The sequence below is a fragment of the Manacus candei genome, unplaced genomic scaffold (genome assembly GCF_025592945.1).
Source record: "Manacus candei isolate 608988 ecotype Guabito, Panama unplaced genomic scaffold, ASM2559294v1 h1tg000073l, whole genome shotgun sequence".
NCBI lineage: Eukaryota > Metazoa > Chordata > Aves > Passeriformes > Pipridae > Manacus > Manacus candei.
The window spans coordinates 311,253-328,223 of NW_026138121.1; the positions used below are offsets into that span (position 1 = coordinate 311,253).

A 16,971-nucleotide genomic window follows, 5' to 3' on the forward strand; every position below is an offset into this window, starting at 1 on the left:
TGCACCCTCCCGGGCTGTGCCCGTTCCGTGCCCACAGAAACCTCTTCCTCTGCGAACTCCTCGGGGACGTCCAGAAAATAATCCACCTGCCTGCCGGGATCCTGCACTGGGCTCAGGTTTACAGCTGGACTCAACGATCTCAAAGGTCTTTTCCAGCCAAAATGGTTCTATGGTGCTTCCCGTGCTGGCTCTTTCTGCCCAGTGCCTGGGGCAGTGGAAGGGCTGAGGGCACCTGCCCAAGTCTCTCTCCCCAGCTCAGGGGCCTGTAAGATGTGTTCACTGACACAGTTCTGTAAATCTGGGCTTGCAGGGGTCCCTGGAAGAGCCAAAATCTGATCTGAGATTTTAGAGACACTTCTTAGCCCCCCCAAGCCACATGGTGGGGGCTCAGAGGGTACAGCTCACCCTGCTCCCTGCCCTCCTCTGGGACAGTCGCTGCTTTGGCAGGACACATTCGGTCAATTCCACAAATCTCCTCAATTTCTTTAATCCCTACAGCTGCAAAACAGTAACATGGATCACCTCCTCCCAGCCTCCACCAGAGAGAAGGGGGCTGCTTTTAAAAACAACATTGTTAATTTATTTTTATTTCAACTCAACATTTACATTCAGGTCTAGCTCAGCCCTCGAGAAGTGCAGGCTGCTCTGCTCTGCAGCCAAGGAGTCAGCCACGGAAGCTTGCTTGAGAGTGGAATGTGCCAAAGAGATGGGAGAACTGCTGTCAGAGCACTGGCTCCAATGGCAGGTACTGGTCACCCTTGACACTGAGCCCAGGACAGCCTGGGCTTGCTTTGATGGGCCTTTGTTGCTTCCATACACATGCTGCCCACTTGTCCCTGAGCTGGAGGGGTGGACAGGAAAGGGGAGCTGTTGGACTATTCCTAGAGGTAGAGGGCAGGAAGTGCCTCTCTGAAAACAGGGCTGCTGCTCAGAGCCCAGGAGAGGCTCCAGCAGAGCCTCCAGGAGAAGGCAGCAGTCCAGTATCTTTGCCCTCCCTCCTTGGAGAGAAGAGCCCTTTTCACGGGGTCGCTTCAGCAGCTTCACGCTGCCGTGTCAGCCCTCCCGGCCCGTGGGGGGCAGGTGCTGGCTCAGACATGTCCCTGCCCCGTGTCCCCCTGCAGCACCCACTGCCCCTGCCCATGACAGGCCAGGGCTCCTCTCCCCCTGCCCCAGCAGCTTTGCCGACCTCAGCTCCCTTTCTCAGATACGGCTGTGTCAGACGTCACCGGTCCACAGTGGATTACTGCTGCAGCCATGCTGACGCCTTCCTCCAGGCTCTGCTGCTCTTCCAGCTGGGGGAGGCAAGGGAGAGAGATAGTGAGTGCTGAACCCCCGAAAGGCATCTCAGGGCAGCCCCCAGAAGGACAGGGGGGCAAGGGGGCGGTGACAGAGGTGTGAAGCAGAGGGGCAGACGTGGCCGTGATGCAGAAAGGCTGCTTACACAAGAGCATTCTGCAATCCCAGGAGCATGTCCCTGTGCTGTCCTCTGTATGCAGGGCACCTGGGAATTAAGAAGCAAGCCCTCTGGGCAAGCAGCAATGCAGCAGGGCAAGAGGGCAAGTGCTGTGGGCAGTAGGTGGCTGGGGAGCAAAGGGGTGCATGGCAGGAGCCTGCACCATGTGTGGTACCTGCACAGTGATGTGGGTGCCGTGGGCAGTGGCCAGCAATGCCACCTGCTGATGATGGAGAGGGGCAACGGCGGATTCCTCTGACAAGACTGCCCCAGAAGCGACTACGGTCACCTAGGAAAATCAGATAAAAAACAATCATGTTTTAAAAGAAAATGCAGCTCCTTTCTAGCAGAGAACAGGAAAGGTCCCAGTTTTGTCTGTACCCCCTGCGTCTCGGTGCCATCGGTGTTGGCCACAGTCACGGTGCGAGTGTCACCCGCCACCTCTCCCTTGGGCACGGCAAGGGCCCCACTCTGTGTCCCCACACTGATGGCACTGCCCAGGGCCCGCAGCTCTTCCTGCGACAGACTGACCTGGGGGATGACAGCGGATGCTCAGGGAGTCTTAGACAACTCCCTAGTTTAGCAATGCAAAGGTCTGGGCAAGGATGAAACAGTCTCCCCCCAAGACCCAGGGCACAGAGAACTCCAAGGACTTTGCCCAGGGTCATGGACAGAATTGATGACAGAGAACTCGGAGCTTGGGTCTCCAGCCCTCCCTGCTTGTACCACAGCTCCCCTCCCCACTCAGCCTCTTCTTTCCAGGCTGTACAGGACAGCTTGTGCATTGTGGCAGCAGAAGCATCTCAGGCTAAGAGGAAACAAGTCACTTTTGGCAGCTGCTTCCTTTGCCCTGTACCACAAAAGGGAGTTTTTTCCACTCAGCACATGGGCAGCTGGTGGAGGGAAGTACAAGAAAAGCACTGCTGCATACAAATGATGACAAAACATCTCCAAATCCAGCCTATGTCAGCAGATGTTGGGAGCTGCTGGGAGCTGAGGACTGACAGGCACTGCACACAAGCCTGGGCAAAAACCTGGAGACCCCATCAGCAGGGAGAGGCATCCTCCCTGCTAGATCAGAGACACCCTCAAACCAAGACTGCAGCAGCAGGTGAGGCTGTAGGAGGGATCCCTCAGAGCAGGCAGAGCCCATGGAGCCCCAGGGTCTGTTTTATGCTGAAAAAAGGCCCTGAAGAGAACACTGCAGCTGGCTAGAGGCAGAATCTCGCTTCACATAATAACTGCTGTCCCTGATGTGCTGGAGGCTGTCAGTGTCTGTACCTGCTCTGTCCCATCCTGAGAGATAAGTGAGACCTGTGTAGGCTCAGCATCATCTTCTTCATCTTCCTCCATCTCCGACAGGAAAGCAATATGCTGGCTCTTCAGCGGGCAGCCTCTGTCAGCAGCAGCAACTGGGTCAGGGAAGGGGAAGAGCAGCATTATCAGAACATGAAAGCACATGCTGGGCCCCAGGACCTGCCTGTGGCCTCAAGGGCCAGCACAGAAGAGCACAAGATCATGATGACACCAGCCCAGTGATGGCCTGGTAAGAAGGGCCTTTACCTCTCCCTGTACTATAGAATGGGCAGGGGCCTGCTCCCAACCTGTGACTTACAGCAAGGACCATCAAACACAGATCTGGATTTGATGGGGAGGCAGGAGGCCATGGCACAGACCCGGGTCTGAGAGGGGAGCAGCTGCAGGCTCTTGCTGTCACCTCTTCCCCCTTTGCTGTACCTGACCTGAGCCTGCTGCAGGTGATGGGGGAGTGGGGGCTCACCTTCCAGCCTCAGCTGCTCAAAGAGGGCCCGCTCACTGTCCTCCATGGTCTCCAGCTCGCCGTGGCTGCTGCGCTTGTGCATGGCCAGCGTGGAGGTCTGGCGGTACGTCTTCCCACAGCTGCTGCAGGTGTAGGGCTTGCAGTGCGTGTGCACCACGTGGTGCTTGTAGAGGCTGGAGTACTCTGTGAAGCGCTTCCCACAGCCTGGCACAGTGCACAGGTATGGCTTCTCTCCTAGGGCAGAGGCCACAGAGCACAGCTTCACCCACTCGCTCTCCTCATGCTCCAGGGAGGGATTCCCCACCAGAGCAAATAGCTGGAGATGGACCAGTGGAACAATAATCAACCCAGCAAAGCAATTCCCACTATTTGCTTTAACTCCCTGGCCACCCCCAGATCTACTCCTGCAATGCTGAGCCTGGAAATGCCCATCTCAGCCCCACAGACCTCCCTGCTGCTGGCTGGGAGAAGCTGCCGCCTCCTACCTGTGTGGATTCTCATGTGGTTCTTGTAGTTGGTGGCACTGGTGAAGCCCCTCCCGCAGCCGGGCTCTGGACACGCGTACGGCCGCTCGCCCGTGTGCGTCCGGACGTGAACCTTGCGGATGTTGGAGGTGGTAAAGGAGCGGCCACAGCCCATGAAGGGGCACTTGAAGGGACGCTCACCTGCATTGACAGAGTGATGTGGATGAGCCCTGCTACCATGCAGCTACCTGGAATGCCCTGGAGACCCTTTCACTGGCAGTGCAGTTCTCCCCCTGTGCTGCTCACCTGTGTGTGTGCGGATGTGTTTCTGTAGATCCCCAGAGGTTCTGAAGGCTTTGCTACACATATCTTCTGGACACTTGTATGGTTTCTCACCAGTGTGTGTTCTCATGTGGCTCTTCAGCCCATACCCTGTTCAGGACAGAAACGACAATTAATTTTGTAACAAAAAGGAGATGCCATGATAAGCTGTGTACCACCCCCCAGTTCATGTACTTGAGTGTCTGTCCTGTGTCTGCAAAGCTAAGGGGGAAAAAATATCCAAACAGCTCCCAACACTACTTTCAACCCTACTTCCACCATTATCTGACTACAATCAATCAAGTCCTGCAGGCTCCTGTGCTGTAGTTCCCTCGCAGAAGGCTTTAGATGCTCTGGACATTGTGCTCTGCTGGACCAGAGCCAGGGCTGAGGCTCAACAGCATTTTGGGTTGGATAGAAAGCAAAATCTTCTCAAAAGAGAAGCTGTTACCTGTAGCAAATGCTTTCCCACAACCTGGGAAGTCACATGTATATGGCCGGTCACCTGTGTGAGCACGTTCATGTACCTGGAAAAAGAAGAACGGGTCATTAAAATGAGGACCAAGGCAAGGAGGAAGGAAAACAGCTGTACAGAATGCAGAACCCTGGCACTGTAACCTGGGATAGGTCTGGCCTGCACACTGCCATGTCACCTGCTTTACCTTGCGGTGGTGGGCAGTGGTGTAGAGGCGGCCACAGCCTTTGTACCCACAGGGGAAAGCTCTGCTGCTGACCTGCTGCCCCTTCCCATGGCTGTGCACCTCCTCCTCCTGCAAATCCTGCCAAGACAAGTACAGGAACTAATCCAGCAAGCCACCACAGCAGGCTTCACCAAGCCCACACAAATATTTCCCTCCTTGCCATACATATGCACTCCTGCAGTTATCCTCCAAAAACATGTTCCTACAAACAAGCTTGTACCCGCACGGTGCAGCCCAGGTGACAGAGCTCCACAAACCTGCATTTCCCACTCCCACCTCACTGGGGGTTCTCAGACACCTAACTCCCTCTCTGGGCTTTGCTCAGCTCATTTGTGAAGTGTGCACTTACTATTTGCTAACTCGGCAGAGAAGCCACCAACGCTTTTTTAATTATTCGCTGGCAAAGAGGAGTTCGGCCTAGTTCCAGTCACTGAAAAATTCAGACCTGAGAAGGGACGTTGCTGGAGTCCGTAGGGTTCATACGGCAGGTGTCTGTCACTCCCTCCTCTTCCTTGTCAGACCCCTGTGGGTGAAGAAGCACAGGCACTCTTTGTGCCTCCCTGTACAGTGTGGAGCACGAGAGCAACCCAAGCAGGAAGACAACGACAGCCAGTGCCACCCCGCCCTTCTGCAGAGAGCTGGGACCGGGCCTGCCATGGCAAGAAGGTCTGTGCCCAGCTGAGCATTGCCAGCACTCTGCTGGCAGCCCCGTCTCCACAATGCTATGCAGACAGGAGAAAATGGCAGCACCCAGGATGTTCAGGTGGGACACTGCAGTGACAACACATCAGGATCGAAAGCTGTTTTGTTTTTTTGAGGTCTTTGTCACCATGGGGACAGTGGCCATAGTTTAGCCACTGCTGACATCCCAAAGGCTGTATCACAGCAGCTCTCCTCTCTTCCCAAATCCAAGCCTGTAGCACGTTAAGGGTGGCAGGCCCAGCACTCCATGGGACCAAATGGCCCCATTCTGGGCCCCTAACTGCCAGCCACCCATCAGTGGTGGCACTTGCCCTGGAGCCCTGTCCAGCTGCTTCTCTCAAAGCTGGCACTGCTGAAAGACAGATATACACAAGTACTGCTGAAGGGAGGGCCAAGCGTGGCCCCCAGCCTGTGGTGCTGCTGGCAGACCCCGGGAGCAGCGCTGTGCCCTCACCTTACTGCTGTACTGCTGTAATGCATTCGTGGTCTCCACACCAAAGGCATCATCTTCCTCCTCCCCAGCTAACTCCTCGAGCCCAGTTCCTGTCTGCACTTCCAGGATGGTGCTGCCAGGTGCTACGATGACAGGACGGTGGACGTAGGCAGTGCAGTCCTCCACCTGGATGGCCTGGAAGGTGCCAGGATCGTAACCGTCTGGAAGAGGAAACCAATTACATCAAATGCAAAGAGCTGCTGAGTGCGAGGCAGAAGAGTGCTCCACCTCCCCAGCCACCCATAGCCCTGGAAATCTGGGACACTATAGTAGCTTCTGCTCCAGCTGCCAAGTGAAGAGCAGGGAGCACTTTACCTTTAGCTGTGCTGTGTATGTAGGCCATGCTGCCATCTTCCAGCACCACTGGCTGACCGTCTTCCAAAGCCACAGACTCTAAAAGAGAATTGAAACATCCACACACCTTCCTGGAGGACTCAGGATGGAGGGAATACTGTGGCAGTTCCTGAACCCTACAGCATTAAGGTTCCCGGGAGAGGACACAGAGCTCCTGCTTGCCCTGGAAGGCAACCACAACTGTAGGTTTTAAGACACCATTTGAACCCTTCTGATGTGAATTATGAGATTTTTCAAGGCTTCATGCACAGATTCGCCACTTTCTTAGCTCAAAGTATTAGTGCAGTGCCTTCCCAGTTTCAAAATGCCAGATTATATCCCAGACAAGAAGGATTGTTCTGGCACAGGGATGTGTGAAAGGTAACACAAATATCCCATGGCAGAGGAAGGAGGGATGAGAAGGAAAACCCTTCTCACTTTGCGTGTGGAGGCAGTAAAGAGGATGAAGGGGAGAAAGGCATAAAAAGTGGGTTTCAAGCAACCTTTTGAGATTAGAAGAGGGAGATGGCATACAAGAGGCTTGGGAGGGTAAAGAAGGACTGCCCAAAGCAACCGAGCTCTTTCTACCTGCCCTTTTGCATCTTAGCGTGGTCAGGGAGGGGCCTGGGCCTGGGCCACTCTGCTGCCTGCCACATGAAATGAATTCCCGTCACCTCTCAGATTAATGTCATATCAGTCTGGAGGTGACATTGGCCAATGGGTCAATGACCAAGGTGGCGTTGCTTCCAACAATCCCCACCTGCCCTTCACCAACACCTATTCCAAAAGTAATATATTATCTCATAGTTCAGAGGAAATTCCCGTCCAACTGCTCCCACATGAAACAAAGTCTGTGTGGGAGCAGCACACAGCTCACTGGGCTTGCGGTCTGTCAGACTGACAGTGGGGAGAGAGAGCCCACAGGTGAAACGACACCTCCACCAAACTGATCTTCTTGACAGATTGCTGAAAACTTTGCAGGAAATCACATATTCTATGCCCTTGTTTATCCAGCCTCAAAACCATGAGCAAAAAAAGCCCTACACAAACCCTGGACTTGCGAGAGCTGGAGCTGACAGGAGCCCAAGCGCTGGAGCACTGACAGCTACAGCCACATCTACAGTGTCCTTCCAAAGAGAAAGAGGGGAATGTATTGTTCTCACCTTTCTGAACTGTCACCTGATGGATATAAGCTGTGGTCCCATCTTCAAGTTCAATGACTTGTTCAATCAGCTTTTCACCTGAAACAGTTATAACATCCCATCAGCACTGCCGAGTCCAGTCCCTCTGCCCCACGTGCTTCCCAAGGAAACCAGTCCCACAGAAGGGAGAAACTGTCACTTGTAGGCTGTTAGGGACCAGCTTTCCCTCAGATTGCTGGCACTTCACTTCCCAGAAATGCCAGAGCTGCCCTTTCCTAGAGAGGAGGACACACAACAAAGACCCTTAGGCATCACTTGTTGACAAGCTGCCCCTCCCAGCAGTTTGTGCCAAGGAGCAGAAAGAACATTGTGTGCTGAGCATTTGGAATCTAGTAGAAAGCAGTTACACTTGTGCTGGAGAAAAAAAATCAACTGGGAGCTCTGAGTGGCATCAGCAAGTGACTGGAGATTTCTTTTTTTCTACTTTGGCAGAGGATCAACTCTTGGAAAAAAATTACAGTACCTAAAGGGGCCTAACATGCTGCCAGGGTTGGGTTCTGAAGACTGAAATCTTACAAAGCCTAACTCTGTGCAATCCTGTAATAATGACTGAGTTACCCAAAGATTTGATGCAGAGAGGACATTGCTCCATCCCACTTGAATAAGTAAAATCCAGGTTGGTTTCACCTGGAGCACAAAGTCGGGGGGGGGGGGTCACACAACCCAGTGGTTCCAAGACACTCTACACATGTGGAATATAAATAAACTTCCAGTGAGTTTTCACAGAAAAGAAAGCAAGAGAGCAACCCTCAGGACATGGAGCTGCACAGCTCATCCATCCTGTTCTGCAGGCTGGGAAACAGCACGCTCCTGTTCTGGGAGCAGTGGGTAGTGGAGGAAGGGGCACCTCACACGCATCAAAGTAAGGAAAAGTGCTGAAATTGGCACCTCTCTGAGTGAGAAATGCACTGTTGTGAACCAATCCCTGTGAAGGAAAGTGAAGGAAAACCTCCTGCTCAGCCCAAGGCAAGTTTTGGTGGAAAAGAGCCCTCCAAGCCACAGCATCAGCTCTGCTTCCCCCAGTGATCCCAGAGAGAACAAGGCTCATCTGGTCTGAACAGCACCTTTATTGTCTACAGCAACAGCTCTCTCATCTCCACAGCTTCATTTCCACACCAGAGGCACATTTGAATTCTGTTTTTATATCAGACTTCTGTTCAAATCCAACAGAGAATCACCTGTGCTGCTCGTGTGACACGGCCACACACGTGTGGCAGCTCATGCGCTGTGAGGGCACTTTTGGCAAGTCTTTCATTTGAGCCCCAGAAAAAGACTTTGAGCCCTGGCAGCCCGAGGCTCCGTTACCTCTGGCAGCTTGCTGTAGGTAGGCCGTGGTGCCGTCCCTGAGGGTCACTGCTGGCAGCCCCAGGCTCTCCATCCCGCCGGGAGCACTGGGCCCAGAGCCAGGGGCCTGGGGGACACCGAGCCGTCCTTTTTGCTGCAAGCCTTAAGTAAGAACAATTCCATTTTATTTTCTCTCCTCAGATGTATACTCACTTCTGCACACCAGGAAAGGCTTGAATGGCCGCAAACTAGTTTTGAGGTTATAAAGGATTAAGATGGACAACACACTGCATCCTTCCCCCACCAATGGCAGGCAGGGCTAACAATCTGTTCCACAGACAAATATAAAATCACACCAGTGAACTGACAGACTCTTCTTTGAGACAGTGCAAATGCCACATTCAAGCCCTTCCCGTCTTCCAAATGATCTGCAGGGAGGGTTTCCAAGTACTATAAGGTCTGAACCTACACGCTGAGCATGTCCTGTACTGCAAGAGACAGGGGCAGGATGAGCTTCATCCCTGGAAGCATCCTCCTCTCCTTCCTTTCCTGACTAATTCCCAGCCTTTCGAGAAACAGAATTTCAGGCTCTAAGCACATTATATTAAAACCACCACACCCCCACAAGAACATTTTGCTAAAGAGGCTCTCTGCTGACAGATTATCTTTCAAAGCAGCTACAATGGGTTCTTCCTGAGCCATCTCTGAGATAGCCAAATACTTAATCGTCTGATTTGCAGGAACAAGTCGGACCGCCCTGTCCGTCCCCGCCGCAGCCCGGGGGGAGCTCGGCTTTGAGCCCCCTCAGTACGCCTCAGCCCGCACCCTCACCCCTCTGCGGCTGCAGCGGGTCCTGCCGGGGTTCCTTCCCCCTGGGCTGCGGCGGCCCTGCACTGCTGAGCCCCCGGTACGGGCTGCGGTGCGACGGCACCGGGGAAGGGCAGGGCCCGAGGGGAGCGGCCGGCGGGCCCAGGGGTGGCGGGGGACAGGAGGGGCTCTGCCCGCGAGGTGCCGGGGGCTGGGGCAGCCCCGAGGCCCGGCCGCCATCGCCCCCCCGCACCGACCTGAGCGACCCGCCGGGCCCGGGTCCGCCGCCGGACCGACATGCACCGCGGCCGGCCCCGCAACCCGCACAGCAACGCGCTGCGCCCGCGTCCGCAATGCAGGTTCCGGGGCGGGCCGGGCCGGCTCGGGGAGCGCGCGCCGTGAGGCGGCCAATGGGGGCATGCGCGATGTTAACACTGAAGCCGCGAGGCACCGCTTTCCCTTGCCCTTCCCGGCCGGGGGCTGCGCGGGCCGCCAGCGGGACCTGCCTAATGCCGGTGTTCTACAGCACTGCCGCCCGCGGGGAGCCTGTCCAGCTCGCTCCTCACGCAGCGGACGCACCCCGTCTTCTTCCCGGCAGCTGCTCAGGGGAGCCAGAGGCTCCTAGGATGCGCTGTGAAGCGATGGACGAGCTCCTGTCCTAGTGGTCCGCGACAGGAGGCAAAGAGACCTTGGTTGTTCGTTTAACAGGGAAGGAGATGCGGGCAGGGCAGGGCGGTGCTCTCCACAGCTCCCAACATGGTGGCTCTGCGCTGCCGCCGCTCCCTCCATGGCGCCGCGTGGCCAAATCTCGCGAGATCTCGCTCCTATTTATAGCGCTCCGGGAGCTGTTCTGCCCCTTTGGTCCGAGCAGCCGCCGCCATGAGGTGGGTTGGTCCTGGCGCCGCATCCGCCGCCATCCGCCACTATCCACCCCGTCCGCCCCGTCCGCGGGGCTGCCCGGGCTGCCTGGGGGGGTCGATGCAGTGGGGTCGATGGCGGAGGGAGAGCGCGGGGGCCGGGGCGGGTTCGGGGCCGCGCCTCGGGCGGGGCCTGCCCTGAGCCCGCGCTGCCGTTTCCCCCCGCAGCAGCAAAGTGTCCCGGGACACCCTGTACGAAGCGGTGAAGGAGGTGCTGCACGGCAGCCGCGCCAAAAAGCGCAAGTAAGAGCCCCAGATGCGGAGGGACCGGGCGTGTAGCGCCCGGCCTCGGCCTCCCCCCGCCCGGCCGGGCCTCACCCGCTGCCTCTCGCAGGTTCGTGGAGACCGTGGAGCTGCAGATCAGCCTCAAGAACTACGACCCCCAGAAGGACAAGCGGTTCTCCGGCACCGTCAGGTTCGCCATCCTCTCGCTCCCACCCAGCCTTCGGCGCTGCCCGGCCCTGCCCGGGGCCGCCGCGGGGCCGAACCGCTTGGGGAGTCCAGAGCGCCCCGGCCCAGCGGGAGCGGCTGGACGGACCCTCACCCTGGGTCTTAAAACATGAGGGGAGGTGTGGGAGCCCCCCGGGCTGTCCCCACCGGCCTGCTGTGATGGCAGGTGAGCAGCGGTGCAGGACGCCCCGTGCTGTGGTAAGGTGTCTCCGTGCTGGCTCCAGGGACACGGCAGCGGTGCTGGTAAGGCACTGACTCGGACCTTCCATCCCCAGGCTGAAGTCGACGCCACGGCCCAAGTTCTCGGTCTGTCTGTTGGGGGACCAGCAGCACTGTGATGAGGCCAAAGCGGTTGACATCCCGCACATGGACATAGAAGCTCTGAAGAAGCTCAACAAGAACAAGAAGCTGGTGAAGAAGTTGGGTGAGTGTGGGTCAGGCTCTGGGTACCTTAGCCAAATTGGGAGGGGTCTGAGTAAGCAGGAGGTTTTCTGTCATCTCAGATTTCCATGTCGTGGTTAGCTCCAGGGATAGAAAGCTGAGTAGAGTACCAAAATCTGCCCAGAAACTACCCAGAAAAGCCCTCAAGCTGTTGGCAGTGCAGGTCTAACAGGTCAGTGCAGCAGGAGCAGGGCTGGTTGTCCTGCAGAAGGAAGGAAGGGACATAGGAAAGCATGCCTGTCACAGAGTTTCACCCTTTGCTGTGTTCCTCGATTTTCTGGTCAAGGACCTGGAGTGCAGCAAAAGCAGAGAAATGCTGGAGGCAAGAGTGGGATTTAGTCCTGCAGTTCTTACATGAACAGAATAAAATTTGTCTCTTTTCTCTCGGAGAGAAAATCCTTCCTTCCCTGAGAACTCTAGAATCACTTTGGTACGTTCCTGAGGCAGACAAGACCTTGACACTCAATCCATGATCAGCCACGGAACCATGTGCAGTTAGGAAGTGACATGGGATACTATGGCTGTTGACTAAGCCTCTCGTAGATGGGTCATCCATCCTGGTGTGCACAGGCTGTGGCAGGAGGCTCCTGGCAGAGCTCAGAGTTCAGTGTCACCTGGGGCTCAGCAAAGGACAGTTCCTTTAGGGAATGAGCTTTGTGCCGTTTGGAGTCTGTGTCAGGAGTGGGGCTGGGGTCTGGCTGCTGTGACAGTCATTCCTGATAGATTGTTGGTAAAACCAGCCCCTGTCCAGGTGGGACTGTGGGAATGTCTGTTGGGGGAAGTGGAGCTGTGCAGGCTTGGCTGAGCCGCTCTCTGGGAGCTCAGAGTGGGAGCAGAGTCTGTCCTCACCTCCCCAGTTCTCTCCTTGCAGCTAAGAAGTACGATGCCTTCCTGGCTTCCGAGTCCTTGATCAAGCAGATTCCTCGAATCCTGGGCCCAGGCCTGAACAAAGCCGGGAAATTCCCTTCTCTGCTCACCCACAACGAGAACCTGGTGGCTAAGGTTGATGAGGTCAAATCGACCATTAAATTCCAGATGAAGAAGGTAAAGCAGGGCTTTTCCTCTCCAAGGCAGTTCTGTGTCTCTGCTATATCTGGGATGGACTGTAGGTGGCCCTCGAGTGTTTCCTCCAGCAAAGGGAGACCTCTGCTGCCAGTCAGAAAGGAGGAATAATTTTTCTGTCATTGACAGATCTGGAAGCAAGTGTTAGAGGTGGCATCCAGGGGCTACAGGCACAGGGAGCCACAGGCCAGGTGCAGCAGGCACTGGAAAACCCCATGGGTGGGCTGGGGAAGCTGTGTCCAGCTGACAGACCATGGGACAGTCCAGCACATAGATGAGTTCAGGTCGGCACCTTTGCCCATGAAACCTGTTCTGGTGTATGTCCCCAGGTGCTCTGTCTGGCTGTGGCTGTCGGTCACGTGAAGATGACAGAGGATGAACTTGTCTACAACATCCACCTGGCCATCAACTTCCTGGTGTCCCTGCTGAAGAAGAACTGGCAGAACGTGCGAGCTCTGTACATCAAGAGCACCATGGGGAAGCCCCAGCGCCTCTACTGAGGGGGCAGCAATAAACTCTGTGGGCACCCACGACCATGTGTGGTTCTGTTACTCCAGAGCTTGGGGTGGGTTTGCCAACGAGCTGTGGTGAGCCAGGTCTTAGATGCTGCGTTGAGTTGATAGGGATGTGAATTCCAAGTGGTATATGGAGCTTTTCAGGGAAGGGGCCTCTGTGTTCAGAGCAGGGAGGGGGAACGGCTTCACTTGCCCCAGACTGATCAGAGCAGAGGTGTCCCGAGGCAGGTGGAGTTTCAGCAGTTGAACTATGGCCCCCAGATCCCCCTGTGCCCACGTGCAGTGCTCACCTGCAGCCATCCTGCTGCAGAGCCCACAGCCTTAATCTGAGGGGGGCACCAGCTTTTGAAGGTTTTTGATGCTCCAGCCTCGGGTGGGGGGATTCTGCCCAAGGTGCAGCCTGTGAGGACTTGATGGGCATCATCCAGCTGCCCAGGGATGCCAGGGGATGGAGCTGCAGCCCAGCAAGGGGGTTGGGGCCAAGGGTACAGAGTGTGTTCCATCCTCTCTTCCCTCTGAGCCAACCTATGTCCAACTCCTTATTCTGGGCTAAAAATCAGATTTGTTGCATCTAATTAGTGTGCATAAATAAATACATTGTGCTGGGACTAGTGAGCTTAGGGAAGTCTGAACAGGGAAAAAAAGTACCCTGGGCCCTGGAAAAGCTTGTCAGCATCTGAGGAAACCAAACAATGAAAATAGCTCTGGATCCTGCTGTTAGAAACCTTTCAAATAAGCATCTGAGCCAGTTTTTTGAAAGATCAACATGACACCAAGAAATTCCATTTAATAATTAAAAAAAGACAATACAAAATGCAAACATTTCTTTTTACAAAGTTCAAATACATTTTTCTTTTAATCAAGTGCAAATAACTTCATGAACTACATCTTGCTCATCACTTTAATAATCATTTTTGCTGGAGATGGCAAGTCCTGGCCTGCTGCAAAAGCCAGATATAAATACTCCAACGTGGAAAAAAAACCAAACTCCCAAACCCCCTCATTTCTGTTCACTGTGTTGAAACATTCAGTTCATCCCCGAGGTGCCTGGTGTGGGTTTCAGCCTTTGAAACCCTTTCTGAGCTGGGGGTGGATGGGGGAGTGGGGCTGAGCCACACTGGAGGAGGTGGGTCCGGGGTCCTTGTGGACTTTTTTGGGGTTTTTTGAGCTATTTGGTGAAAGGTGGCGGAGGAGGTGCCATTACAGGAGGACATGTTGCCCACCTCATGCTTCCAGAACTGCTTTAGGGGAGCAGAGGTGGTGGTTGTGATAAGGGTGGGACAGCGAGCCCATGTCAGATCACCCAGAGTTAATGCTGGACTGCTCTTTGCTGGACTGCTGTGGACTGGGGCACCACAGTGGGGTTGGTTATTCCCAGGCTTGTATTTTTGCTGTTGTTTTTTTTTTCTTCTGAATATGAAGGACCCTCTCAAGGGTCACTGCCCTGCACGACTGTTCCAGAGCCACAAAGCCCCTCCAGATCCCTGCAGCAGCTTTTGTGCATCAAAGCAGCTGCTTTCAGACAGCAACCAAGTGGTAAACAGCGCGGCCCACAGATGTGGAGCTTCCAAACAGGCTGGGAGCCGGCAGCAGGAGGGGAAAATCCACAGCTGGGATGAATCAGGACAGACTTTTCCAACTGACACATCTTGGGGACAAACCTCAGCCCCTGTGCCAGTGCTCACCCCACTGGCAGCCCCTCACAGAGCCCGGGAGAGGCTCTTGGAGTGCTGGAGCAGTGTGGATCAAGGAGGGAAAACAGGGATGAGCAGCTGCCTCCTGGATTCAGGAAAGACAGACCCAGTGGGATGTGCAGAGCAATAAATAATTGGTTTGTTAAAAGTAGGGCTGGGCCCACGGGTCCAGGTGTGGGCAAAGGAATGGGGAGGGACAGGTGGGTACAAGGGTGGGAGGGGACCTACCTCTGGCAGAGCTGTAGGCAAGCTGACCATGTTTAGTTCTGACAACTCCAGGTTTTTGAGAGGATGAAGATGGGGATGAAGGCACAGGGAGGTGACAGCTGAGAGCTGGTGACAGGGCTGGAAAGGGAGGGAGGCTCGGGGAGGATGAGGAGGGATGACTGGTGGCAGCAGTCACCTGTCCCTGGGGGTCCTGTCTGCATGCTGGGGATCAAACCCACCAGTGGTGTCCACCCGGCCCTTGCCCCAAGCCAAGCCTGTCTGCAAAGCAGGGGGCAGGCAGGTGGCAGTAAAACAGCAGGTGGCAGGATGGGTCTTTCCTGGGATCTGCACCCCATTCCCTGGGGAGGGGCTTCCACAGCATCCCTGTGGGACGAGCACGTGCAGAAGGACGGAGCCAAAAGCACCTTGGAAGAGAAACTTGGAAGCACAAAGGCTGCCCAGAGGCAGGAGGGCGGCTCTGCCTCCAGGTCTCTCCGTACCTGGGGGAAAAATTTAGGGGCTGAGTGGAGGCGCAGCTCCCCTCTCCTCCCAGCGTGCCCCCCAGACCTGAACTTAGGATCTGCCACCCCATCTTCCATGGTCTTGGCTCATCCCTGAGCCCCTGCAGGAAAGCAGATCAGTTTGCAACAAGCAGATGATGGGCTGAGTTCTGATCCCCCTCGCAATGAGGCTTGGACAACACCCAAACTGTGGCAGATGAGCCTGAAAGGGCACGGCCGGCCCAGCTGCTCCACCCCCTGTGGACGGATCAAGATGCCTCAAACTCCCTGCAAAAACTCACCCCATTGTGCTGAGCAGGAGAGGCACCATCTCCCCCCAGAACAGGGGCCTTTACTGGGGACAAATGTGGCAGAAAAGGCCTGAAGACGCCATCGTGCCGGTCAGTGCAGCCCAGGGCCAGGCTTGCTCTAGGTGGGTGGTTTTTGTTTTCTTGCAAATGCACATTCTCATTTCTCAGGCAGGTATAAATATTGTCATTTCTAGTAGAAAAAAACAACAACTTCCCTCTAAATAATAAAGACTCAAATGATTGCACTTAATACATATGAGAAAGGTAGAAAGGAGTATATCCTAGTGCACAAACATCGACTCCTGCTCTTCTCAAAGCTTGCTTTTCCGAGTTACTCTTTGGCCGAGCTTGTAACAAAGTCTGGTTTCTTGGCACAAGTGTCTGGAGTTGGGGGAAAAAAAAAAATCGAACCCAGCTGAAAGTCCTTCTCCTTTGCTCCCTGTTTTCTCCTGTGCAGCCAGACATTGTTCTCTGGGAATGTGGCTTGGCTGCACTTCCCTCCGAGTGCCAGCCCGGCTCTCCAGCGGGATGGCCACGGAGCCACCACACTGCCATGCTGGTGGGCTTTGCCATCTCTCCTTTACGTTTCCTTTTTAATGAAGTTGGCTTTGTCAATGGTCTTTCCCCCGACCTCTGCAAAGCAGCACCGATGCCCACGGCCCAGCGCTGTGGTGAACACGGCTTCACCTCCTGCACTCCTCTGCGAAGGGCTCTGTGGGGCTGCAGCCGGCACCAGCCCCAAGGGCTGGAAGGACAGTGACCCCCTCAGTGTCCTGGGCTGCCGGTGGCACCAGGGAACATGGACAGACCTGGCGAAAAGGAAACCAAAGGCAGGACAGAGGACAGTGAAAGGACCAGTACTTCAGTTTCCTAAAACGAAGAAGCTGCTTTGAAAAAGGGGAGCGGCTTCGTCCCCAGCTGGATGAGGCCAGAGCATCCCCAAGGCTGGGAGCGCTGCTCTGCAGGGAGCGGCGGGGAAATCGTGGGGAGATGTCTGCGGGATGAGCGGTGGTGATCCTGCCAGAGCCGGGTGGAGGAAGGAAAAATCGGAAAGAAGGAAGGGAGAAGAGGGTTTCCTTGGCTGCGGGGCGGCCTGGGACGGCGGGGGCACGGGGGGCTATTTGTAAGGCCGAAGGAAGCTGGAGACTTTGGAGCGGAGGAGTTTGATGAAGGAGCGGGGCAGCATCTCCTTGTGCTTCTCAGTGTACTTGAAGTAGTTCTGGGGGTGTGCCAGCACATCGAAGAAAGCTTTGATGAGCTTCTTGTCCTGCAGGGAAACCGAGCCAGAGGGAGGTTCACCACCCTGCCTTGTGCTCCCCTGCAGTGGCTCCGAA

General features: G+C 55.4%; 3 protein-coding genes across 11 annotated transcripts in view; 1 reads left to right on the forward strand and 2 right to left on the reverse strand.

Moving 5' to 3' along the window:
• Window positions 1-221: 221 nt before the first annotated feature.
• Window positions 222-10,262, reverse strand: ZNF76 (zinc finger protein 76). Of its 3 annotated transcripts, none has more exons than XM_051808903.1 (16): window positions 8,755-8,895; window positions 7,411-7,488; window positions 6,230-6,307; window positions 5,876-6,075; window positions 5,165-5,242; window positions 4,681-4,797; window positions 4,470-4,545; window positions 4,004-4,129; window positions 3,719-3,898; window positions 3,234-3,467; window positions 2,735-2,865; window positions 1,835-1,984; window positions 1,629-1,742; window positions 1,187-1,292; window positions 406-498; window positions 222-316 (listed from the first exon to the last, which is right to left on the reverse strand). In XM_051808903.1, exons 1-14 carry the CDS (start codon window positions 8,825-8,827, stop codon window positions 1,188-1,190), a joined length of 1,740 nt encoding a protein of 579 aa, XP_051664863.1. In that variant the 5' UTR covers window positions 8,828-8,895; the 3' UTR covers window positions 222-316; window positions 406-498; window position 1,187. The 3 variants fall into 3 exon arrangements, with proteins under 3 accessions (XP_051664863.1, XP_051664862.1, XP_051664864.1); XM_051808902.1 differs by having other exon boundaries at window positions 259-332; XM_051808904.1 differs by lacking the exons at window positions 222-316; window positions 406-498; window positions 1,835-1,984 and adding an exon at window positions 10,120-10,262 and having other exon boundaries at window positions 507-1,292.
• Window positions 10,263-10,363: 101 nt separating this feature from the next.
• Window positions 10,364-12,941, forward strand: RPL10A (ribosomal protein L10a). Its single transcript, XM_051808933.1, has 6 exons — window positions 10,364-10,424; window positions 10,626-10,700; window positions 10,792-10,872; window positions 11,183-11,331; window positions 12,220-12,392; window positions 12,740-12,941. The coding sequence occupies exons 1-6, from the start codon at window positions 10,420-10,422 to the stop codon at window positions 12,908-12,910; spliced, it is 654 nt and encodes a 217-aa protein (XP_051664893.1). The 5' UTR covers window positions 10,364-10,419; the 3' UTR covers window positions 12,911-12,941.
• A 1,378-nt stretch (window positions 12,942-14,319) lies between these two features.
• Window positions 14,320-16,971, reverse strand: part of SCUBE3 (signal peptide, CUB domain and EGF like domain containing 3) — a 41,852-nt gene continuing 39,200 nt past the window's right edge. For all 7 annotated transcript variants that reach the window (XM_051808897.1, XM_051808895.1, XM_051808896.1 and 4 more), the window contains one exon: window positions 14,320-16,904. In XM_051808897.1, the coding sequence (XP_051664857.1) occupies window positions 16,755-16,904 (150 nt within the window). In that variant the 3' untranslated portion in view covers window positions 14,320-16,754. The remainder of the gene's footprint in view (window positions 16,905-16,971) is intronic.

Coding starts and splice junctions, on each gene's coding strand:
- ZNF76 (XM_051808903.1), bottom strand. CDS start 8,827: ATGGAGAGCCTGGGGCTGCCAGCAGTGACCCTCAGGGACGGCACCACG. Junction 5,243..5,875: donor TACAGCAGTACAGCAGTAAG/GTGAGGGCACAG, acceptor CTTCACCCACAG/GGGTCTGACAAGGAAGAGGA. Junction 4,798..5,164: donor CCAGCAACGTCCCTTCTCAG/GTCTGAATTTTT, acceptor TTGTCTTGGCAG/GATTTGCAGGAGGAGGAGGT.
- RPL10A (XM_051808933.1), top strand. Junction 10,873..11,182: donor CGGTTCTCCGGCACCGTCAG/GTTCGCCATCCT, acceptor TTCCATCCCCAG/GCTGAAGTCGACGCCACGGC. Junction 12,393..12,739: donor TTAAATTCCAGATGAAGAAG/GTAAAGCAGGGC, acceptor GTATGTCCCCAG/GTGCTCTGTCTGGCTGTGGC.